At 39.3% G+C, this 26693-nt stretch overlaps 1 protein-coding gene across 2 annotated transcripts in view; it reads left to right on the forward strand.

Moving 5' to 3' along the window:
- The window catches only part of LOC126457525 (thyroid receptor-interacting protein 11-like), a 467726-nt gene that overhangs the window by 361231 nt on the left and 79802 nt on the right, over positions 1 to 26693 (forward strand). For both annotated transcript variants that reach the window (XM_050093868.1, XM_050093869.1), the window contains exons 13-16: positions 3111 to 3249; positions 4406 to 7962; positions 8043 to 8180; positions 17278 to 17471. In XM_050093868.1, coding sequence (XP_049949825.1) covers positions 3111 to 3249; positions 4406 to 7962; positions 8043 to 8180; positions 17278 to 17471 — 4028 coding nt within the window. The remainder of the gene's footprint in view (positions 1 to 3110; positions 3250 to 4405; positions 7963 to 8042; positions 8181 to 17277; positions 17472 to 26693) is intronic.

The following is a 26693-nucleotide window of genomic DNA, read 5'->3' on the forward strand; positions in this document are numbered from 1 at the left end:
TTCCTTCTGTGACTGCTCCTAGCACAAGAGCTTCCTTTGTATGATTTTTTTTAATGACTGGATTTGCTCATCTTTGTTAATAACTTGCAATCAACATTCTGAGGCAAGGCATGAATGTTGCATCATTGTGCCAAAATATTGCCTTAATTCTTCTTTTTATGTTACCCTGCACCACTTAACCCAGTTACAGATGCCAATAATCAATCCAGCCTTTTTTTTTTTTTTTTTTTTTTTTTTTTTTTTTTTTTTTTTTTTTTTATATATACAGACTCTAGTACACAGATTCTTACACCCATTTTCTTTAGTGTTTCTGCATTTTGTTTCACACATTTGTATGTCCATTGCTCTTGTAAACACTATTTACGAAAGAATAATCTTAATGTCGTCTTTGGCTTGAAATGATTGATAACCCTCCTTTGTAATCACCCAAAATGCTTCCTTCTTCATCCTTAATTTCTATATCAAGATGAAGGGCCTACAGGTTTTGAAATTTTTTGAGTCTTCTCCCCCTCACCCCACCCTCCTCCACACACACACACACACACACACACACACACACACACACACACACACACACACACACACACACACATATATATTCGTGCAAATGGAACTCGTACACATGACTGCAGTCTCAGGCAAGTGAGTGTAGTTTCAGTTGCCTGAGACTGCAGTCATGTGTGTGTGTTTGTGTGTGTGTGTGTGAGAGAGAGAGAGAGAGAGAGAGAGAGAGAGGTCTATTTTTGATGAAGGCTTTACTGGCTGAAAGCTTTATTTGTGACAGTCTTTTTGCTGTGCCTATCTGCAAGTCAGCATCTCCGCTATATGGTGAGTAGCAACTTTCCTTTTCATAATATTGTTACATTCCATCCTGGATTTTCCACTGTTTTATAAATTAAGCATTTTTGTTGGCCATATCAGGAAGTTTGCCTTCTTAAGGTGAATACTGGAAAGTCCTTCTGTCTGCTTGTAAATTCAACAGTATTATCAAATGAGTTTTACGTGTGATATATGTAATAAATGGCGATGGGGAAAGATTGGTACAGATTCTTGTGTCTGTGAAAAGAGCTATGTGCAAAGCATACAACTACCACCATCATACTTTAGCGAAAGACCTGGCCAAAAACCTGAGAAAACTTTGGTCATATGTAAAATCGCTAGGCAGTTCTGAGGCATCCACCCTGGCACTCGTTGGCCAGTCTGATGTGACAGTAGAAGATAACAAAATGAAAGCTGAAGTTTTTTAATTTTGTGTTTACGAAATCATTCACACAGGAGAATCGTACAATACATTTTTTGACCATCACACATAGTCCCATATGGACAACATAGTAATAAGCATTCCTGTTTTAGAGGAACAACTGAAAGAGTTGAAAACAAACAAGTTGTGTGGCCAGGATTGGTCCCAGTTCAGTTTTACAAGGCATACTCTGTGGCATTGTCCACTTACTTAACTAGCATTTATCACTTATCTTTCACCCAACACAAAGCCCCAAGCAATTGGAAAAAAGCACTGGTGACTCCTGTATATAAGAAGGGTAAAAGAACGAACCAACAAAATAACAGACCTTTATCCTTAACATTGGTTTGCTACAGGATTGCAGAACATATTCTGAGTTTGAATATAATAAATTTACAAAGAACCAGAAAGCTCATAACCACAAGTCAGCATAGTTTCAGAAAGCATTGCTTGCGTGAAACTCAGTTTGCCCTTCTCTCATGTGATATACTGTGAACTATGATTGAAGGGCAACAGGCAGAGTCCACATTTCTAGATTTAGAATAGGTTCCCAGGTAAGTGAGTGCCTTGAAGACTTCTTAGTATGTTTTCCTCGAAAGTGATTGTTCAGCACAGACAACGGTATCACTGGGATTGCCCCAGGGAATTGTGATTATGACAGCTATCATTTTCTATATACATAAATGGTCTGGTGGACAGGGTGTTTAGCAATCTGTGGCTATTTGCCAATGATGCTGTGATGAATGTGAAGGTGTCAAAATTGAGTGACTGTAGGAGGATACAGGATGTCTTGGACACAATTTCTAGTTTATGTGATAAATGGCTGCCAGGTTGAAATGTAGAAAAATGTAAGTTAATGCAGATGAGTAGAAAAAACAAACCCATAATGTCCAGCTACAGCATTAGCAGTGTCCTGCTTGACACAGTCACATCATCTAAATATCTGGACATAAAGTTACTAAGGAATATGAAATGGAATGATTACGGTAGTGAAGGTAAATGATTGATGTCGGTCTATTGGGAGAATTTGAGGAATGTGAGGTTCTTCTGTAAAGGAAACCATATAAGATTCTACTGCCAAATATTCTTGAATACTGCTTGAGTGTTTGGGTTCTGCGCCAGGTCATATTAAAGGAAAACACTGAAGCATTTCAGAGGCGAGTTTTTAGATTTATTACCGGTAATTTCAAACAATACACAGGTATTATGGAGATGCTTAGGGAATCCAAATGGGAATCCCTGGAGGGAAGGCAGTATTCTTTTCAAATAACACTAATGAGAAAGTTTAGAGAACTGGCGTTTGAAGCTTTCTGTTGGGTAGTTTTATCGCTGCCAATGTACAATCTTACAAAGACATTCATACACTCTTCTTTCCTTACTCTGTTCATGAGTGGAACAGGAAAGGAAATGACTAGTAATGGTGCAGGGTGCCCGCTACCATGCATTGTACAGTGGCTTGCGGAGTGTGTATCTAGTTGTATTTTTGAACACATTTTTTATAACAACTAAATACTTTTATGTTTATCATTGCTTTTTCATAATTCATTTTTTCTGTAATTTTTGACTTTCATTATTTTGTATTGAATTTAAGATTTTCCAGTTTTCTACCTTTCACTAATTACATTTTCCTTGGGTATTATTTCCTCTCATTCATTCTGCTAGTTCCTTCTTCCATTAAACACTATCTTTCCTTGTTGGTTTGTGGTAATTCTCTTCATTCAGATACTCCTTTTTAGGGATCATCCACCACATGTTTTATCAGAATTCTTCCCTTTAACTGTTCACCCTTCTTTCTGACACTGCTGGAAATACTATAAATTTTATGAAATCATTTTGGAGCCATTTTGTTAATGCTTTTTGGTATTTTCAGGTCTTCTTGAAGTCAGAAATGGTAGCCATGGCAAAAGTCATTCAAGATTTGGAATCCCAACTGGCAGATATAAAAGGAGAAAATGATTGTTTGAACAACAGTATTGAGGAACTGGATAAACAGCATCAGGCTGCCATAGGTAAAGTAGCAGTTCGTTGCTGTTTCCACTACACTAATCTTCTCTTTCATTTTTATGTTGCTCTTGAGTGAATTTTCTTCAAATCAGATTATTGTAACTTATTCTATTGTGTGTATATGTTGTCATTAAGTAAGTACATTGATACTCTCTGAGTAAAGACCTATTTTGGTAAGGAAATAACAATGCTTCATTTCTATTTACATGCATCACTCTTTGAAATGCAATAAAAATGTGATTTACATGTGTGGTTTGTGGCAGCAATTAGCTTACTGGTGTTTTCATTTCTATACATGTCTACACCTGTAGGATTTCAAAATTAATGGCTGCTTGCATAATGTCATTAAACTGAAAGTAATTTATTTGATTTAGTGAAAACATAGGAGTGCTAGACACTTGAAATAAATGCTTCCTAGTTAAATAAGTGGAAGTTCCTTGTTAATTTATGTACAGAGTACTGATGTAAATTTTTTGAAAGGGAACACAAAGTGTAAATTTTGCTGGAGAAAAACAGAAAATGTGTGCATTGGTCTCTACATGGTGTTTGCGATACTTGTAGCATTTAAACAGAGCAGAAGAAAAACATTTCCTTGTTCACCATGCCTTCAGTGTGATTGCACGAATAATACTTCTTTACCCAATTGCAAAACTGTTTTGGTATCAGCAGCAACAACTCGATATATTTGTAATTTATTACTGAAGTTTTCTATCAGAATTGCAACTAATAGTTTTATAGTAACTAGGATGAACATTTTTGTTGATTCTCAGATTTTACAGGTGTTTCGTTGCAGATCTGATGTAAAAACGAATGTGTTGTATACAGTGAAACATTACAAATGCAGGTAATGGTTTGAGAAGGAACAAAAATGTTCAAACAAGTCAGTAATAAAAATTTTATTTGACAGAAAAAATATCATTTGCAACTCTTGCAGAAACCTTCACTAATAAATTACTGATGCTTTTTCCTCTGGTGGAGTCACTATTCTGTTAATTTCTTCTTTCATAGCAGAATCCACAGATTCCTGAATCAGCAGTAATTGCAGTTTGTTCATTGTTGTGTGTAAAGTCTCTAAGATGATGTTAGTTTTCTATCAGTGAGAAATATTGCATATGAGATTTTAGAGATGCATCTAACCTTTTTTTTCAAATTTGTTTGTAGAACAATTGCTGCATGTCAAGTCAACTCTACAAAAGCAGAATGACACACTAAATTGTGAAATTCAAGAATTACGAAAGGAGATGAAAGAAATGACTCCAAATGGACACCTGGAGAACCTTCTGAAACAAAATAAGGCCCTGAAAGATGAGGTTGAGGAATTAAAAGCTAACTGTGATGCATTATCAAAGGCATCCATTGAAACTCATAGCTGTGATAATGATAATATGGTTTTGGAAGCAGTGAACACTTTTAAAGCAGAATTGGATATGAAGTTGGCAGAAATAATTACTCTTGATATACCAAAAGACTTTTATACCAACAGAGACAGCTTGGATGTTATAAATACAGTTGAAGCCTTAGTTAAAATGTGTATGGATTTCAAGTGGAAAAAAGAAACATTGGAGCGTAAAGTTGTTGAACTGATGAAAGAGATAACAGACTCCAAACAGACTTTGAATGGACATGAGGAAACCATAAAAATGCTAGAAAATGAGTGTAAACTTTTAAACAGTAGTGTTGAGTCATTAGTTGAAGAACTTCACGTTTCTAAAAGTGGAACTGATGAAGTTCTTGCCCCTATTCCAGAAAACAGTGAAGAAATTGAAGCCTTAGAACAGAAAATTACAGCACTTGAAAATGAAGTTGATGTGTTGAGAGAAGCTAGGTCTAATTTGGAAACTGATGCAGCTAAATTACGAGAACATGAAAGCAACCTTGTGAAACAATTGCAATCTACAGAGGCAATGTTACGAAATCAAGAGAATATTCAGAGAGAAGCAGCAAAGTGGCAAGAAATGGCAGATGATGCAAAGAGAGAAATTAATGAACTTAGAGACTCGAAACTAACACTTGAGGCTGAAATTGATAAATTAAAAATCCATGAACAAACTGTCAGTGAATTAAGGGGAAAGAATGAGGTCTTGCGTGATGATATACTTATGGCAAGAAGCGAAGTTCAGTTGTTGACTGAAAAAGTAGCAGAATATGAAAATTCAAATTCCGCATTACGAGATAAAGTTATGGAATTAGAAGAAAAAATTGCAGCTGCTAACAGGCAAAGCATAGACGACAAAACTGAGCTTATGAAAATGCAGGAACTGCTTAAGGTAACACAAGATAAATTAAGTGCAGCTGAAAACATGTTAATCAGTATTGAGACTGAACATGATAACCTCAGAAAGGTTGCTGAATTGAGAGATGCTGAAATAACAGGACTGAAAAAGAACTTGGAGGAACTGGATAAAATGTCAGAAAGCATGGCAGAGCTGCGTACTGCTCATACAACTCTTCAGAAACATCTAACAGATAGTGAACAGGAACTACAAAGCATAAAAAGGCAGTTTGAGATCAGTGAAAAATTGAATAATTTGCTACATGAGAAACTTAATATAAAATTTATGTCTTCTGAAGTTCTAGTGGGTGACGAAGTTGGCCTGCAGAGAAAGTTAACTGAAATTGAAAATTGTGGCAGTGCTGACAAACATTATATTGATCAGCTGAGAAATGAACTCCACACAAAAGAACTGAAATTATATGCATTAGATCAGGAGATAAGTGCACTGCGGATGGAGGAAGAGAGATGGAAAAAAGATAAGGAAACTTTTGATGAACTACAATGCATGTACCATGAAATCTTGTCACAGTTAAACTGTAAGGAAGAAGAGATCTTGGCTGTAAGAGAGACATTAGCTGCAAGTGAACAGATTAATGCTGTGCTTCACAAGAAGCTTAATATTTCATACAAAGGAATGGAAGCCCTGCAGCAAGGAGGTCCATCAGTTCAGCAGATAATTCATGAAATTGAAAATGTGATTGTAAGAGATGAAAATGAATTTAGAAATCTAAATAATGAATTACAGCAGAAACAATGTAAAATTCAGGAACTGGAGTCTCTCAATGAAATGCTGAAGAAAGAGATTACAAATCATTTACAAGGACATTGGGAAATGGGCTCTCAAAAACAGGCTTTGTCTTCTCAGTCAAATATACACAACACTGGAAATACGGAAGTCTTGAAATGGAAGGAAGCAGCTTTCAGTGCTGAGCAGCAAGTGGATAACACATTACAATTAAAGTCTGATTCCTCAAAGGAATGCCAGAAGCTATTAATTGATGAGCCAAAGATGCATGACACAGAACTGGAGAGTGAGATGTCACAAGATAAATTACAGCAGAGGTATGAGAGCTGTAGATCCCATAGTTTGGCTGATGGTACTGCACATGCTGATTTGATATTCTTAAAGCAACTGCTTTCTGCAAAAAACAAAGAATTAAGTGAAAAACAACAAGAAATATTTGAACTACAATTGCAGTGCCAGAGATTACAGGATGTAGAAGCTGCACTTACTGTTGCAAGAAATGAAGCTGCAAATTGGAAATCAGAAGTGTATTCCATTCAACAGAAACTTCAAGAAGAAATGAAATACAAGACTGAGGTGACATTGCTAACTGAAAAACTGCTAGTTGCTGAAGAAGAACTTACCAGAACAAAAAAGAAACAGAAAGAATTTGAACAACTGAGGGAGGCCAAACAGGCTCTTGAATCAAGATATGAAGAACTCTGTCATTCAAAAACAAAATTAGAGGATGAAATGGAGAAACTGAAGGATATGGGTAAGTCTAATCTGTCCAAAATACACAGTGATAAATCAGTGATAGCCAATGCGAAGGTTCTGGATGGTACACATTTGTCTGCTGCTAGTGCTGATCATGTTCAACATGAGACTGGCCAGTATATAACAGAAACAAACAATTCTACTCTAGGGAGATCACCTGTATTATCATTGCTCCAGGAAAGAAATAGTGAAAACAACTTGCTAAAATTGGAGAACAGTAAATTGATTCCATTAGCTGTGTCAGATAAGTCAACTGTGTCTATAGTTCAGGAAAATAATGATGGATTAAAAGACCAAATAAGATTGCAGAATGAAGAAGTAATTGGAATGGCCAAAGAAACCATTGCAAACCTATCCAAAATTATACAGGATAAGGATATAGAAATTGAAGGTCTGAAAGGAAAGACATTACAACTGCAACACGAAAAAGATGAATTAGTTAAAACTGTTCACATAAAACACCAAGAGAATATCCAGTATCACAATGAGATTCAGCGTCTGAGTGGCCTCCTGAGCCAAGAATTGAGGAGATCCCAGGAGATACAGCAACAGCACAGAGGACTGGTTAAGCAACATGAAGACAAGCAGAAATTATTGCTGAACACCCAGAATGAAGTAATCTCTCTTAAGCAGAGACTGGAGAGACTTGAAGCAAGCTACATAAGCCAAAGCAGTAATGCTGAAATAGAAGGTAATGCTCCCATAAGAGAAGGAAACCACACTGACGAACTGAAGTCAATTATAGTGAGTAAAGACCAGGTTATTGAGAAAACTGTTTCAAGGCTGAACATTTGTGAGCAAGAGCTAGAGTTGAAGCAACAGGAGGTCAAACTTCTCAAAGATCAGTTGAATGCTGCTCATCACACTCAGAGAACTGTTGATTTTGAAAAGAATGATGGTCTCAAGGTTGCAGAATCTTTTAATACTCATCCAAACAATATGGTAAGTATGTCAAAAAACTTTAGTTTGGTTTCAACATTAGTGCTACATTTCACTGTGATGTTCTGCATTTCTGAGTTTAGGTGGGAAATGAAGCCACAGTGGAACTCCCTGAACAAGCTACGCTTATATCTCGAATACAGGATATGGAACAGGAATATCATCGCTTGACAGTCTGTCTTCATGAGGAACAAGCAAAAACAAAATATTTAGAAAATGAGGTACTTAATTTATGTAGTATTATGAGTAAATACATTAGAGTCTCACTATATTATGAGGAGTTGTTACTCACCATATAGCGAAGATGCTGAGTTGCAGATAGGCACAACGACAATACACACACACACACACACACACACACACACACACACACACACACGCACACATACACACACACACTTACGCAAATGCAACTGACACACATGACATTCCATCCTGGATTTCCCATTGTTTGATCATAGTTTCACTATGTTTGATCATAAATTAAACTATGAAAAATCCAGGATGGAATGTAACAGTATTATGAAAAGCAAATATGCTACTCACCATATAGAGGAGATGCTGAGTCTCAGATAGGCAAAACTATCTGCGACTTAGCATCCCCACTATATGGTGAGTAGCAACTTTACTTTTCATAATATTGATCTTAAACTGATATTTTTAATTCTTATAATAATATCTAAACCAATTATCAATTCTCCTTCATTTCAGGATTAAATAAGGGCATGCCAGAGAAAACTTGTATTCAGTTTGAATCCCCAGACCTAAAATGATTCTGTGTAATATCTGTGATTCACTAATTTTTGGTAATGTGTTTACCAAGCTTCTTGGTCTGTCTTTACTGTGCCATGTTTTTAACATTCATTAGGCTGTACTTCTTTTCTTGATGGTACTAACAGTGAACCAACTTCAATCAGGTTGACAGACATAGGTGAGTATGGATTTGGCCGGTTTGTTAACATAATAAAACTAGCACTTATTTCAATTACTATTATTTCATGCAATGGTGAAATGCCAGTGTGCTGCAGACATTTGAATTTTATGTCTATTGACTGTGTCACAAGGAAGGTGGGAAACTATATAAAATGTCTTCAACCTCTGCAAGTAACTGTATAAGGATGGGGATACCTCCAAAATCTGTGGCATATGTTAAAACTTTATTCTGTAAAACCAGAATACCCTTACAGACATGTAACTTACATTTGTGGTCTTGTAACCCTAATTGTCAAAAATTGAAATTCACCTAAGAATGGATGAACTACTTTTGTTTTTTCTTGAATCAGAAACATACATATACAGACAAACAATCAAATCAGAAGTAGATGACTTGTTGTTGTTGTTGTTGTGGTCTTCAGTCCTGAGACTGGTTTGATGCAGCTCTCCATGCTACTCTATCCTGTGCAAGCTTTTTCATCTCCCAGTACCTACTGCAACCTACATCCTTCTGAATCTGCTTAGTGTATTCATCTCTTGGTCTCCCTCTACGATTTTTACCCTCCATGCTGCCCTCCAATACTAAATTGGTGATCCCTTGATGCCTCAGAACATGTCCTACCAACCGATCCCTTCTTCTGGTCAAGTTGTGCCACAAACTTCTCTTCTCCCCAATCCTATTCAATACTTCCTCATTAGTTATGTGATCTACCCATCTAATCTTCAGCATTCTTCTGTAGCACCACATTTCGAAAGCTTCTATTCTCTTCTTGTCCAAACTATTTATCGTCCATGTTTCACTTCCATACATGGCTACACTCCATACGAATACTTTCAGAAATGACTTCCTGACACTTAAATCAATACTGGATGTTAACAAATTTCTCTTTTTCAGAAACGCTTTCCTTGCCATTGCCAGCCTACATTTTATATCCTCTCTACTTCGACCATCATCAGTTATTTTGCTCCCCAAATAGCAAAACTCCTTTACTACCTTAAGTGTCTCATTTCCTAATCTAATTCCCTCAACATCACCCGACTTAATTCGACTACATTCCATTATCCTCGTTTTGCTTTTGTTGATGTTCATCTTATATCCTCCTTTGAAGACACTGTCCATTCCATTCAACTGCTCTTCCAAGTCCTTTGCTGTCTCTGACATAATTGCAATGTCATCGGCGAACCTCAAAGTTTTTATTTCTTCTCCATGAATTTTAATACCTACTCCGAATTTTTCTTTTATTTCCTTTACTGCTTGCTCAATATACAGATTGAATAACATCGGGGAGAGGCTACAACCCTGTCTCGCTCCTTTCCCAACTACTGCTTCCCTTTCATGTCCCTCGACTCTTATAACTGCCATCTGGTTTCTGTACAAATTGTAAATAGCCTTTCGCTCCCTGTATTTTACCCCTGCCACCTTTAGAATTTGAAAGAGAGTATTCCAGTCAACATTGTCAAAAGATTTCTCTAAGTCTACAAATGCTAGAAACGTAGGTTTGCCTTTCCTTAATCTTTCTTCTAAGATAAGTCGTAAGGTCAGTATTGCCTCACGTGTTCCAGTGTTTCTACGGAATCCAAACTGATCTTCCCCGAGGTTGGCTTCTACTAGTTTTTCCATTCGTCTGTAAAGAATTCGTGTTAGTATTTTGCAGCTGTGACTTATTAAGCTGATAGTTCGGTAATTTTCACATCTGTCAACACCTGCTTTCTTTGGGATTGGAATTATTATATTCTTCTTAAAGTCTGAGGGTATTTCGCCTGTTTCATACATCTTGCTCACCAGATGGTAGAGTTTTGTCAGGACTGGCTCTCCCACAGCCGTCAGTAGTTCCAATGGAATATTGTCTTCTCCGGGGGCCTTGTTTCGACTCAGGTCTTTCAGTGCTCTGTCAAACTCTTCACGCAGTATCATATCTCCCATTTCATCTTCATCTACATCCTCTTCCATTTCCATAATATTGTCCTCAAGTACATCGCCCTTGTATAGACCCTCTATATACTCCTTGCACCTTTCTGCTTTCCCTTCTTTGCTTAGAACTGGGTTTCCATCTGAGCTCTTGATATTCATACAAGTCGTTCTCTTATCTCCAAAGGTCTCTTTAATTTTCCTGTAGGCGGTATCTATCTTACCCCTAGTGAGATAGGCCTCTACATCCTTACATTTGTCCTCTAGCCATCCCTGCTTAGCCATTTTGCACTTCCTGTCGATCTCATTTTTGAGACGTTTGTATTCCTTTTTGCCTGTTTCACTTACTGCATTTTTATATTTTCTCCTTTCATCAATTAAATTCAATATTTCTCCTGTTACCCAAGGATTTCTACTAGCCCTCGTCTTTTTACCTACTTGATCCTCTGCTGCCTTCACTACTTCATCCCTCAAAGCTATCCATTTTTCTTCTACTGTATTTATTTCCCCCATTCCTGTCAATTGCTCCCTTATGCTCTGCCTGAATCTCTGTACAACCTCTGGTTCTTTTAGTTTATCCAGGTCCCATCTCCTTAAATTCCCACCATTTTGCAGTTTCTTCAGTTTTAATCTACAGGTCATAACCAATAGATTGTGGTCAGAGTCCACATCTGCCCCTGGAAATGTCTTACAATTTAAAACCTGGTTCCTAAATCTCTGTCTTACCATTATATAATCTATCTGATACCTTTTAGTATCTCCAGGCTTCTTCCATGTATACAACCTTCTTTCATGATTCTTAAACCAAGTGTTAGTTATGATTATGTTGTGCTCTGTGCAAAATTCGACCAGGCGGCTTCCTCTTTCATTTCTGTCCCCCAATCCATATTCACCTACTATGTTTCCTTCTCTCCCTTTTCCTACACTCGAATTCCAGTCACCCATGACTATTAAATTTTCGTCTCCCTTCACAATCTGAATAATTTCTTTTATTTCATCATACGTTTCTTCAATTTCTTCGTCATCTGCAGAGCTAGTTGGCATATAAACTTGTACTACTGTAGTAGGCGTGGGCTTCGTATCTATCTTGGCCACAATAATGCGTTCACTATGCTGTTTGTAGTAGCTTACGCGAATTCCTATTTTCCTATTCATTATTAAACCTACTCCTGCATTACCCCTATTTGATTTTGTGTTTATAACCCTGTAGTCACCTGACCAGAAGTCTTGTTCCTCCTGCCACCGAACTTCACCAATTCCCACTATATCTAACTTCAACCTATCCATTTCCCTTTTTAAATTTTCTAACCTACCTGCCCGATTAAGGGATCTGACATTCCACGCTCCGATCCGTAGAACGCCAGTTTTCTTTCTCCTGATAACGACATCCTCTTGAGTAGTCCCCGCCCGGAGATCCGAATGGGGGACTATTTTACCTCCGGAATATTTTACCCAAGAGGACGCCATCATCATGTAATCATACAGTAAAGCTGCATGCCCTCGGGAAAAATTACGGCTGTAGTTTCCCCTTGCTTTCAGCCGTTCGCAGTACCAGCACAGCAAGGCCGTTTTGGTTATTGTTACAAGGCCAGATCAGTCAATCATCCAGACTGTTGCCCTTGCAACTACTGAAAAGGCTGCTGCCCCTCTTCAGGAACCACACGTTTGTCTGGCCTCTCAACAGATACCCCCCCCCGTTGTGGTTGCACCTACGGTACGGCTATCTGTATCGCTGAGGCACGTAAGCCTCCCCACCAACGGCAAGGTCCATGGTTCATGGGGGGGGGTAGATGACTTAGAAAGGGAAAATACAAATATGCTGAACTTGTATCTTCATATCACATGTATCAAGAACTTGCAACCTCCAAGGTACTTGTTAAGTGTGACATTTGCCAAACAACTATGCAATTGAGATGTTATTTTATTTTTGCTACCCGTTTAGGCAATTATGCCAACTACAAGCCCCATATACACCTCTCAAAAATACTTGATATTGGAATACTGGGGCCATATTCTTCTGGATGTCATGAATTTGTAGCTCAGGCACTTCCTTTGAAGACTTGACTGTAAATGAGCACACCTGCCCAAGTCTTCAAAGGAAGCACTTGAGCTACGAATTCACAACATCCAGAGCCAGTATGATAATATCAATCATTTTTTAGAGATTCATATGGGGTCTGAAGATGGCACAATGAATTGCCAAAACTCATAGCAAAAATGTAATAAAATAAAATAACATCACATCTCAATTGCAGGGCTGATTGGCAAATTTCGTTGATACATATTTGACCAGCTGCTGTCCGATGTCCACGATGGATCAACATGTCTAAGGTACTTGGTGTGGCATGAATGGTATCATCTGCTGTGCAAGATGTTGAGCATAAAAGGTACTGAAACTTATGCCTTGTAATTTCTTCTTGTCCACATTCACAGTATGTGTCGTGTATTAATGTTCAGCGCACTACCACCTACAAGGCAACTCACCTGAGACAAACTTCTGCCCTGTTTTGTGAATATTTGTGTTCTTGGTAAAAAAGCATGCCATAGCTAATGCAATCATGATTGCTGACTGTTAAAAACCAGCCAAGATTGCAATCCTGTTTCACTCTAGACATGTTTGACTTTCAGTTAGTATGTAGGTCTTGCTGGCCATGTATTGATACCATAAAAATTAGGGCTGTGATTCAACTTAAACTCATATTGCTTGATTTGCAGACTGCAGTAAATAAAAATATTTTAATGCAGATAATAACAGCCAAGGTGGAACCAAGTCTCTAACATTTGAATAAATTTATGGTTTTAGTATTCCATGTGAAGAATATGATCTTGAAGGTTGTCAAGAGATGCTGATGTGGCACAAGAATGAATATCATCCTGGTGCCATTTGAAAACTTAAAGCTTCTTGATAAATCATGTACATATGCATGCAGGATTAGCTGAATATCATCTTTGTGATTATTATGGCATAAATTACATTGAGGAGGTACCAGAACTAGCATTTTTTCCTAATATCAATATTTTGGTTCATTATTGTCCCACATTTGGATAGGAAGGAAATGGAGCTTCTCAGGTAGTTGCGTGGTACTGCCAACCATATGTCAATGATACTAGGTTGACAATATTATGAAAAGGACAGACTGTTACTCACCATATAGTAAGATATTGAGTCGCAGATAGGCACAACAAAAAGACTACTAAAAAAGTAAGCTTTCAGCCAAACAGCCCTCTTCTGAATTATACAACATACACACATACACATTCATGCAAACACAACTCTCACATGCATGATAACAGTCTCAGGCTGCCAAGATCAGACTGCGAGCAACGGTGCATGTTGAGAGAAGCAGTCTGGATGTTGGGGGTAAGGAGAAGGCTGGGGCAGGCAGGGTGGGGGATGGTAAAAAAATGGTTCAAATGGCTCTGAGCACTATGGGACTTATCTGAGGTCATCAGTCCCCTAGAACGTAGAACTACTTAAACCTAACTAACCTAAGAACAGCACACACATCCATGCCCATGGCAGGATTCGAACCTGCAACTGTAGCGGTCGTGCGGTTCCAGACTGAACCGCCTAGAACCGCTTGGCCACACCAGCTGGCTGGGGGATGATAAAGTACAGCTTGTGGGAGCATACAGGAATGAGGAGGGGAGAGGTTAGAGCAGCTAGTTGCAGTCAGGTTAGACAGTTGGTGGGGGATGGAGGGAGGGTGGAGAGTGGGAAAGGAGAGAAGTAAAAAGACTGCGGGTGCATTGATAAGCTTGTGTAGTGCTCCAGTCGTAAGAGGGGAGGATATGATAAGTGGGTGAAGGACGTTGACTGATGAAGGTTAGGGTCAGGAGGGTTATGGGAACATAGGATATATTGCAGATATAGTTGCCTCCTGCACAATTCAGAAAAGTTGTTGTTGGTAGGAAGGATCTAGATGGCACAGGTTGTGAAGCGGTCTTGAAGTTAAGGACGTTGTGTTGGACAGTGTGTTCAGCAAGAGGGTGGTGAAGCTGTTTCTTGACTACAGTTTGTCTGTGGCCATTCATGCATACATACAGTTTGTTGGTTGTCATGCCGATGTAGAATGAACACAGTGGTTACAGCTTTGCTTGTACTTCTGCCATATATCCTATGTTTCCATAATCCTCCTGGTCCGAACCTTTGTCAGTCACTGTCCTTCACCTATCCATCTGCTTCCCAATTCCCACTCCAGATCTACACAGCCTACACTAATGCATCCATAGTCTTTTTACTTCTTTCCTTTTCCACTCCCCCACCGCTGCCCTCTGCCTAACCTCCTGACTGCACCCAGCTGCCCTGTCCTCTCCCCATCTTGTCTTTCTATACTCCCACAAGCAGTAATTTACAACATACTTTACCATACCCCACTCCTACCCTGCTATTCCTCCCTGTACCTGCCCCAGCCCTTAGCCTCCTCCTTACCCCCACCACTCAGACTGCTTCTCCCATCATGCACTGTTGCTCACAGTCGAAAGCTTATTTGTTTAGCAGTCTTTTTGTTGTGCCTATCTGCGACTCAACATCTCCGCTAAGTGACAGGTAGCAATCTATCCTTTTCATAACATTGTAATTATTCCATCCTGGATTTTCAGTTGTTACATATTAGGTTGGATTATTAGCACTACTGCATATAGATTATTTGATCTAGAAGTCTCATCTTTTACTTTCAATTTAAATGAACATATGTTTCCATTGAGGCTGTAATTTTATGTAATACTTCTATGTAATACTATTATTTGTTAGTGACCAATCACAATCCCTCTTTCATTATCAAGCATTTACGTATTAACAAAAACCATCCATTTTGTGTTAATAGGCAAATGCCTGATACTGACCATCAAGTTGAGACTACCAATATTAAATAAAAGTATTACACAATGTTACAGCCTCAGCAGAAACATCTCTTCATTTAATGTGTATTTAATGACTGTGGTCCTAGTTATAAGAGAGAACACTTACTTCGAATTGAGATTCAGACGATATAATATTGTCCTTATTATGTTATTCCAGCAGAAGTAATTACATCATTGGCTGCCATTTTTCAAAAGATGAAATAAGTATATTACTCCTGTTCAGCACTAAAGCATGATTCATATCATAGTGGTTTCTGTGGTCTCCTCATGTACTTTCCTCTCAGGTCTCTGAGCTGATCTGTATTGTCAATGAGTTGGAACATGAAACAAAAATATTACTTGAGTAGTTTGTGTTATTGACATAAACAGCTTCAGTACACTATTTTCTGCATGTGTCCAAGTCATCCAACTTGTTCCATAAATATTACACTATGCTCAGGCCAGTGGAGAGCTAGGAAGGGGTAGATCTCAGTGAGCCATATGATTTGATTCTCTCTCTCTCTCTCTCTCTCTCTCTCTCTCTCTCTCTCACTCTCTGTAATGCCTGTAAATGGTTGGTGAAGTGGCAATTTCAACAAATGGAGCTCTCTTTTGTTAACATTGTATGTCATTTGAGTACAACAATACATGCACACGAAGCAACTCGTACATCCTCATTTAATGTCTTAATATTTGGTACTAGCAGAAACATTCTCTAGTTATGAAATAAAAAAAATAAAGTAAAATAACTTGGCTGCTTTCCTCGAGCAGACTACACTACATTCCTGTATAGCATACCCTTGGATGCCTTTGGCGCGGTGATAATGAGATGATGAAGACTACAAAACTACTGTGAAAACAGTCTTCTAACACACAGTGCAGTTTGCTGGCTACCACATATAATGTTCTGTGAAGCCAAGAAATGCTCTAGGAAACACTTTGTTTATTATTTGTTCATAACATAAGACTGTGAAAGTGAATTTATTTTCCCTAACTATGGTGATGTGCCTTTAAGTCAGCTTGACTACAACATGTCAAAGATGGTAATAAAGGAAGTACCTCTTTTCTGCCTTTGTTATATAGCACTGTAGTAAGTTCAGTAATATGGAAGGGAGAATGACTTGCAAATCAGAAAACTGATGCTGTGTGATTGAGAGCATGGTGTTAACCTTTGTTACTGCTTTCTTCTTACTGTGACCTGGAATTTCTGTGAATTAAATCTGTTTTTTATATATATTCATACCGTTTTTAAGAAAAGGTGTTGAATAAATTTGGCAGATTGTCTATTTTGTGATGTCTGATGTCTGGGCCCTAGGGGTCTAACTGTTTTTAACATCATGCCCACAAATATTGCTGATATAAATAGAAAATTGTTAAGAGTTATTTCTTGATTGTTTCATGTTATGAGATAGATGGAGCATTCTTCATAACCTATAAAACATTTTTTTTTTTCATTCCAGTCAACAAAAATTTTGGTTTAGGAAATGGAGTCAAGAAGACAGAGATAATAAATTACACAGTTTATTTTCTTACTCCTAAAACACATACATAAACACCTGTCCTTATTAAGTTCTGTGACATAAAACTATGTACCTTGTAATTATAAATAGACTAATAGATTATAAAACTGGTAGTTACAGGAAAAGAAGGAAAAAGGAATAACTTTACAAAAGGAGTTGGATCGCCTGCGAGAACACTTGGTGACAGTGGAGGAAAGCTATACTCAGGAGACATTACGTGCTGAACAACAAGTTCAGAGTCTCCAAGCAAGGTTGAGCAGTGCAGAGGAGAGACTGAAGTGTTCTTCCACAGCATATACATCAGCCAGGTAAACTACATTGCTTCAATTTTTGTATTATAAAAATTATTATGTTATCCTTTATAACACAATAAAATGGAAAGTTCAGTTAAGAACAATATTACAATAACAGGAAGATGGAAGTACCTACATTCAGAGAGGAAAGTTCGTAGCTCTAAATAAACAGATAGAAATACTTTTTGTTCCTTAAATCCATGCTGGGGAAGTCCTGAAGGATGTATAACATGTCCTAACAAAATAAATACATAAAGGTGTGTATACATTTATGAGTACCACACCCACAAATGACTCAGGTTCTGCTCAGGCAAAAAATGTAAGTAGCGAATGTCCCCTGTACATTCAGTGATCCACATTGCTCACTAGTGTGTAGACACTTCTGAGAATACAGCCATCCCACTGGGTCTAAACATCCCTTTTTGGTCACCATAAACACTGACATTGGGTGGCTTACACCAAGCAGCTCACAAGCAAAGTGCACTCTTGTGAGCGTCACAAATGGCTTGTGAGCAGCTTGGTTCACAAGTCTGTATGCACCTTAATACACACATACAAATGAAGAGCTATGCCAATATTTTCCAAAGATCCAAAATGAAAAGAGACTGAAGCTGATAAGTTAACTTTATAATACTTAATAACAGTGACCACATTACTGCACCACAGATATTAGTGACACATATTGATATTATTGATAATATACACATCAGTTGCTTCTTCTAAAAAACTGTTATAGAAAAATATCTAAAGTATACTTCAGACTTTGTATGTTCCTTTTTTAGGGTGAAAAGAGGAATTGGTTGGGAAGGAAGGGGGGGGGGGGGGGGGGGGTTGTAAGACTCTAGGTTGAGAAGGACCCACTTGTTTGTTGTGAGTCCATCAAGCACTGTGGTTTGACTGACCTCCCCCTCTTCCCCAACCAGTTTCTCTTTCTTCCCTGAAGAATGAACATAGAGGATCCAAAAACTATGGTCAGTATTTCATGCTTACACTTCAGAGTGGTTTGCAAAGTATGTATGTAGATGTAATATTTAAGTTATGAGTTCAGTGTATTGTTTTGTAGCACTGCAGCCACAATAGGGCAAAGACATTTGATTGTATTTACAGTGAATTGTTCCCAGTGTCTGTTCATGTACTGTTCAAGTTAAATCATGCACTATAAGAAAAGTTGCCTGTGGCAGAGTCTTATTCACACAGCATACATGGATGTTGTATTAATATTCAACTTGCTTTGCTGTTTCCAGATATTATCCAGACATACTTTGCAGTGATAAGCCATTTGTCAGTTCCACAAGGGTGTCAGAGATTGACGAATGACATTGCTACTGACGTTTTGAAGTGTAGGTTATTCTGCCTGATATCAGCATTGTTCTCGCATGATATTTTTGTAACATAATTCATATCATCATCAAGTGATACCCGAGACTGCTCATTGAGTGGAACAGGTACCGTATTTGTACCTGCAGTCCTCTTTCTCCATAGTTGGTTCCAGGTGCTCAGTCTGCCATCTGCTCCCTCTAGCAGCATCCTGAGGTGTTCCACCTCCAGTCTGTTGTGCATGTCTGATTGTCAGCATTCCGTTTTCTGTCCTGTGCAGTTCTAGGTGTTCCATCTGCAGCCCACTCCCACCATAAATGTTCTTAGGCATTGCCTCTTTGGTCTGAGCACTGACTTTTGTCTTAGTTCAGTACTCTTGTCTACATGCTGGTGTTCCATTTTTGGTTCAGTGCTGTTCTGGATGTTCCCTTTGTGGTCCACTCCTACTAGAAGCATCGAGCAATGTTTCATCTGCGGTCTGGTACACCTGGTAATCTGTCTGGTGTTCATTCACCATGTCCACCTCAGTTCTTCTTTTTGTGGAGTTGTGCTGCTGCCCGCATTACATTCTCAGCACAGGATCCCAGGCTCTGCTGAACTGGTATCCATTGACATGATTTTCTGTTAGCTACAGGCTCTCTCATAACTTTACACCAGCATCTGTGGTCCGTGCCAAAACCCTTGCTTCATCATAGTTTATGGAATGATTGAATTCCTGACAATACTTGACAATGGCTCATATAGTCACCTGTCTTAGACGATTGTGCCTCTAATATTGTTTGCATCTGACACTCATGGAATCATACTGAACAGGAGTACCACATCAAAACTTACGGTTATATCAGTTTCTGCGATATGTAGTTGCTTGAGATGTTTGCAAGAAGTACTACGAGTTTCAGATGTGGTGAACACGCTTCCCCATGTATGAGAAGGGCAGTTTCTTGAAGTACTTGGCAGATGCGTACCTTGTTGTGCCATTGTTGCTGACAACTGGGCAGGGTAGACTTGCCCTCTTTGTGTACGTTTGGCAGCCCGTATCATATATTTGGAAGTGGTACTCTCAATTGTAGCTGTTTGGCATTCCGATTTCCTTCAAGAGAGCTCTGGTCTTCTTGGCCACTTTGTCCATAGGGTCATTATTCCGAAAGTCTGTATGCAGGGTCTTCCAGAAGTTGCTGCACTTTCTCATCATAATCAGCCTGCTGAAAAACAGTAGTGGAGTTCCCTTTGTCTACTGGCAACACTACAATGCTTGTCTTCATAGAGCATCTTGAATGCGAGCCCCTCAGTGCTTGAGATATTTGATTTTGGAGGCTTTGTCTTGGTGAGCACCCTGCAAGCCTCACGGTGAATTTCTTGTGCCACACTTGATGGGAGTGTGTTGGCTACTTGCTCCACTGCACTGATAAAAGCTAAACTGGGCACATTTCTAGGAGTTGTGAATGCTTTCAAAATTGTGTCATAAAACTTCTTGCCACTTTTTTAATAACAATACAAGTGTCCTCCATCTGTTGTACTTTCTTACTCAGGTGGCCAAACTTTACATGTTAGCATTCTTCTTGGCACACTCCGCAAGAGAGAAAGAGAAACTGTCTATCAAATCCCAATCATCTGCTGCTAAGGAGGCTGTCATGTGTGGGAGAAAAGGTGTAAACGCTGCCTGGCTACCACATCTATATATTCAAATTCTCTCTCACACAAGTGCCATCCATGCCTGCCCTACATTTTATCTTGTTCACTGCTCTTGAGTTGATGTGATGCTTAATCCTGGCAAAAACTGGTACTATGTCTTCTTCTTAACATGCCAGCAGGAAGCTAAGAGAACTCACCGTCCTCCCTTTCCTTGGTCGAGACGCCAGATATCAGCATCATTGTTGCCTAATATTTCAATAACATGACCTGTTATTTTTATCAAGTGCTGTCTGAGATCGCTCAAGTGGAACAGTTTATACCTACGGGCTTCCCCCTCCTTGGTCAGTTCCAGGTATTCCATCTGCCCTCCACTCCCACTAGCAGTGTCCTTAGGTTTTCACTCTTTGGGCCAGTGTGCCTGTCTGCTCACTGGCATTTCATTTTCAGTTCATTTGTGATTCCATGTGTAGCCTCTGTTGCCCGCTGCTGCTAGAAATGTTTTTATGCATTCTTCTTAAGTCCAGTGCACCCAGCTGAGTGCTGGTGTTTCATCTTTGGTTCAGTGAATATGTCTGTGCACTGGCTTCCCCTTTTTGGTCTGGTATGGTTCTGTGTGTTCTCTTTTTGGTCACTTCCACTAGAAGCACCATGTGACATTCTATCTCCAGTCCAGTCCACCTGGTGCTTGGTCTGGCATTTGTTCCCCATGTCCATACCCTTAGTCCTTCTTTTGATGAGTTGTGCTGCTTCCCTCACTGCATTTTAAGAAACTCCAGAACAGAATCCCAGGCTCCTTGTCAGACCCAGATAGTTTGGCAGTAGAAGTACAGTAGAGCATCTGTGATCAGTATTCTGCAAGAATGATACATGACCAGACGGATTCAGCTGGCCTTTCAACCAACTACTCCACCACAGGATCTGAAAGAAGAGCAAGACGAGCAAAGGCCATGGCGTACCTGCCCCATGCAGACTATTTCTGCCAAGATCAGCATGGTTCTCTGGAACCATAATGTCAAGTGTGCATGCTGTCCACCTTGAAAAATATGAGGACTATTGGAAAATGTAAAAGATGACCTCAGGTTACAAAAAATAGGGATCTATAATATATCTTGCCAATGTGGCATGTCGTACATTGGCTAAATAACTAGGACAGTGGACATCAGAGCCACACTCAACTAGGACAGGCAACTAAATCAACCGTTGCTGAGCACCGTCTGTAACTCAATCGTTCCATGAACTATGATGAGGCAAGGATCTGGCACAGACCCCAGATATTAGAAGACAGTTACAAAAGAATCTATAGAGATAAAGGTGATGGAAACCCTCATGAATCATGACACTGGTTACCAACTCACTAGAGCCTGGGATCCTGTGCTGAAGTTGCTGAAAACGCCATGGGGCAGCAGCAGAACTCCACAAAATGAAGGACTGTGAACATGGGGAATGAACCCCAACAGAGTACCTTGTGCACCAGACTGGAGATGAAATGTCACTGGATGCTTCTAGAAGGAATGGTCTGCAATGGGAATACCTTGTCCCATACTGGCCCAAGAATGGAATGGCATTGTGCTGACAGGTACACTGGACTGATGAAACACCAGCACTCAGTCTGGTGTACCGGACCGAAGAGAAAATGCATAAGAACATTTCTAGTTGGAGCAGGCTGCAGGGAGAACACCTGGAATGGCACCAGACTGAAAACGGAATCCCAGCATGCAGGAAGGCTCACCAGAACAAAGATAATAATAATTTCATGTGGCTCAGTGGCCTGGTACAAGTCTTTCAATTGGACACCACTTTGCCGACTTGCATGTTCCTAACCTATTCCAGTTACCCAACTGGAGAAAGAGGACCTACAGTTTAATGTGGAAGTTGAATCATGTTTACTTTTTATGACTCCTCACATCACTGAGAGGTGAAGGGTAGGTTAAAATGCAGACTAAAAAACCTGTGGTACTACCAGGATTCAATCCCATGACCTCTCAGCTTCCAGACATGTGCTTTACTGTGAGACCATCAGACCCAACATTAACACTGTAATGGATAGCAATGGACTGGAGATTTTTTGGATAGGAAGAAGTACTTATGAACTGGTGTAAGGATATTTTAGGGTTTTGGAAAATAAAATTTGTTTGCAAAACTGTTAGGTGAGGATTTACTAATTTAGAAAAGCTATATGTTTCAACAGTGACTTGATTTTGATAATAAGTAGTTAGTAAAGTACAAAAGGTTGCAGAACTATTTTGCATGTCTGTGCTGTGAATTACTTATTTACAAGTAAAGTTGCCACATTTGAAATTATGATAATTTGTGCAAATTCATAATCAGTTGCTTAGTTGATTAATAAAGTGACCCATTTGATCCAGAAAAATTATAGCAACAAAAGCACAGTGGTAAATTTACAAACTATATAGGTATTATGGCACAACTGGCAACAATCATTTTGAGTGTGATGATTTCAGTTATTCATTACATTTAATCAGTATGGTATCCAGAAAAACTAAACAGTTACTGTAAACAGCAGTTGTAAATTATCATCCGATTAATGAATTTGTGTCACATTGGTCTGAATAATATTTTGAAAGATGTGGGCATATGCAGCATATACTCAATATGGATAACTAGAGTCAAAATAAATGAATGAGAAAAAATAAAAATAGTTGTGAATAGAAGTGCAACAAGAAAGGTGGGAAGGTTCTAGCTTGTTTTGTTTAAGCGCTACCAGTATAATCTTTATCATTCATCTGTGGTATCACATTTCAGAGGATGCTATTCTTCTCTTCACCGTTTATTACCTGTTTCAGTTCACTGCAAGGCTAAACTCCAGACAGATACCTTCAGAAAATGGAAACTCCAGTTTGAAATCACACACACACTCACACTCAAATGCTAGCACACCTCACACACTTGACCATCTCTGGTAGCTTCGACCAGAATGCCAATGCAGGAGATGGCAGTTGTGTGGGTGTGAGGTGTGATTCCTAGTGAGAGTGCATATGCATGTGTTCTCTCTCTCTCTATCTATCTATCTATCTATCTATCTATCTATCTATCTGTCTATCTCTCTCTCTCCCTTTCTAATGAAAGCTGTAGCTAAAAGCTAATGTATAAGTAAGTGTCTTTTAACTGTGCCTGGCTGCAACTTAACATGTCATCTTTACAGTAAGTAGCACTCTGTCTTTTCCTTACATTGTTATTTTTCAGAAGTACTTTTCTTGCTATTAAGGTAAAGGTAGAGTTTCAAGTTCTGGTCCTAGATGGACCAGCTGCTGCTTTATTCTTTGCCAGTGGCATCATTGGATACGACTTGGAGGAGTGGGTCGTCAGCACACTGCTCTCCCAGTCATCGTCAGGTGTCTTTACCTCAGTACCACTACTACTCAGTCAAGTAGCTCTTTAGTTGGCCTCACAAAACTGAGTGTGTCATGTTCCAGTCCTCATGCCAAGAAAAAATCCCTGGCTGCGCAAGGAGTCAGTGCCAAGCTCCCAGCGAAGCTGTGAACCATACTGAATGCTCGGGTACAGAGACGGACTTTTCTTACTATTGCCAGAGAGTGTTTTATAACCTCCGTACATCAGTCCATCATCAGTTATTTTATTAAATGACAAAATTCATCTGCTAGCAACTTTAGTGTCTCATTTTTTAATAGAATTCAGCTGATTCAATTTCATTCCATTCCATTATGTTTGTTTTACTTTCATTGATATTCATCTGTGATGTCCAAGTCATAACTTAATTTTCTTTATATTTGCCTAATTTTGACCAGGTCTTTTCCCAGTTATTTTTAGCAGTTGTACTCTCAAAAACTTTGATACAAGAAGTATGCGCAATGTACATTAACCTGCTTATTCGTTTTGAATTATTTTCTTCTCTCCACAGTAGAAACAATATATTTATACAAACCACAAACCATTGCTTTGGTACTATTATTTATCATTATTACTAATAAACATTTCAAGACTTATCCTTTGTGTTGTGGTATCTAATGCTTACGTTGGCCGCCACTACCACCACCACCACCACCACCACCACCAAGAACAACAACAACAACAACAACAACAACAAAAGTTGAGTTAATTGTGCCCTCGTGTAACAGAATATATTTATGCAGATAACATGTGTCATATGCTGTCTTATGGAGTTAAGTGTGCCTTTGTCACCCCACTCTCCCCTACCCCTCACACATACACTATGTCATCAAAATTATCAGTCATCTGGCTGAAAACAACTTAAAAGTTTGTGGTGCCCTCCATTGGTAATGCTGGAATTCAGTATGGTGTTGGGCCACCCTTAGCCTTGGTGACTGCTTCCACTCTTGCAGGCATATGTTCAGTCAGGTGCTGGAAGGTTTCTTGGGGAATGGCAGCCCGCTCTTCATGGAGTGCTGTATTGAGGAGAGGTATCAAGTTATTGTCATGTAACCACTTAACCACAGGCCGTGCATTATGAACCAGATGCTCGATCATGTTGAAAGATGCAATCACCATTCCCAAATTGCTCTTTAACAGTGAGAAGCAAGAAGGTGCTTAAAACTTCAGTGTAGGCCTGTGCTGTGATAGTGCGATGCAAAACAACAAGGGGTGCAAGCCCCCTCCATGAAAAACCCAACCACACCGTAACAGCAATGGCCCGAATTTTACTGTTGGCAGTACACACACTGGCAGATGACATTCACTAGGCATTTGCCATACCCACACCCTGCCATCGGATTGCCACATTGTGTACCGTGATTAGACACTCCACACAACATTTTTCCACTGTTCAGTCGTCCAATTTTTACGCTCCTTACACCAACCAAAGTGTCGTTTGGCATTTATTGGTGTGGTGTTTTGCTTATGAGCAACCGCTCGAACATGAAATCCAAGTTTTCTCATCTCCCACCTAACTGTTATAGTAATTGCAGTGGATCCTGATGTAGTTTGTAATTCCTGCATGATGGTCTGGATAGATGTCAGACTATTACACATTACGGCCCTCTTCAACTGTTGGTAGTCTTTGTCAGTCAACAGACGAGGTCAGCCTGTACACTTTTGTGCTGTACATGTCAATTCACATTTCCACTTCACTATCACATCAGAAATAGTAGAGCGACTTCTAATCAAGCTGTGGGCCTATGGGATATCATCTCAGTTGTGCTACTGGATTCATGATTTCCTGTCAGGAAGGTCGCAGTTCGTAGTAATAGACAGCAAATCATCGAGTAAAACTGAAGTGATATCAGGTGTTCCCCAGGGAAGCGTCCTGGGACATCTGCTGTTCCTGATCTATATAAATGACCTGGGTGACAATCTGAGCAGTTCTCTTAGGTTGTTCACAGATGATGCTGTAATTTACCGTCTAGTAAGGTCATCTGAAGACCAGTATCAGTTGCAAAGCGATTTAGAAAAGATTGCTGTATGGTGTGGCAGGTGGCAGTTGACGCTAAATAATGAAAAGTGTGAGGTGATCGTCATGAGTTCTAAAAGGAATCCGTTGGAATTTGATTACTCGATAAATAGTACAATTCTCAAGGCTGTCAATTCAACTAAATACCTGGGTGTAAAAATTACGAACAAATTCAGTTGGAAAGACCAGATAGATAATATTGTGGGGAAGGCGAGCCAAAGGTTGCGTTTCATTGGCAGGACACTTAGAAGATGCAACAAGTCCACTAAAGAGACAGCTTACACTACACTCATTCGCCCTCTGTTAGAATATTGCTGTGCGGTGTGGGATCCTTATCAGGTGGGATTGACGGAGGACGTCGAAAGGGTGCAAAAAAGGGCGGCTCATTTTGTATTATCACGTAATAGGGGAGAGAGTGTGGCAGGTATGATACGCGAGTTGGGATGGAAGTCATTAAAGCAAAGACGTTTTTCGTCGCGTCGAGAGCTATTTACGAAATTTCAGTCACCAACTTTCTCTTCCGAGTGCGAAAATATTTTGTTGAGCCCAACCTAAATAGGTAGGAATGATCATCAAAATAAAATAAGAGAAATCAGAGCTCGAACAGAAGGTTTTAGTTGTTCGTTTTTCCCGCGCGCTGTTCGGGAGTGGAATGGTAGGGAGATAGTATGATTCTGGTTCGATGAACCCTCTGCCAAGCACTTATACGTGAATTGCAGAGTAATCATGTAGATGTAGATGTAGATATGGATGTTTAGGTCAAGTACATACATATGACACAAGTGACACACAATCACTTGACCACGTTTGAAGTCCATGAGTTCCGTGGTGCACGCCATTGTTCTCTCTCACGATGTCCAACGACTACTGAGGTTGCTGATATGGAGTACCTGGCAGTAGGT

Source organism: Schistocerca serialis, chromosome 2 (genome assembly GCF_023864345.2).
Source record: "Schistocerca serialis cubense isolate TAMUIC-IGC-003099 chromosome 2, iqSchSeri2.2, whole genome shotgun sequence".
Classification (NCBI taxonomy): domain Eukaryota; kingdom Metazoa; phylum Arthropoda; class Insecta; order Orthoptera; family Acrididae; genus Schistocerca; species Schistocerca serialis.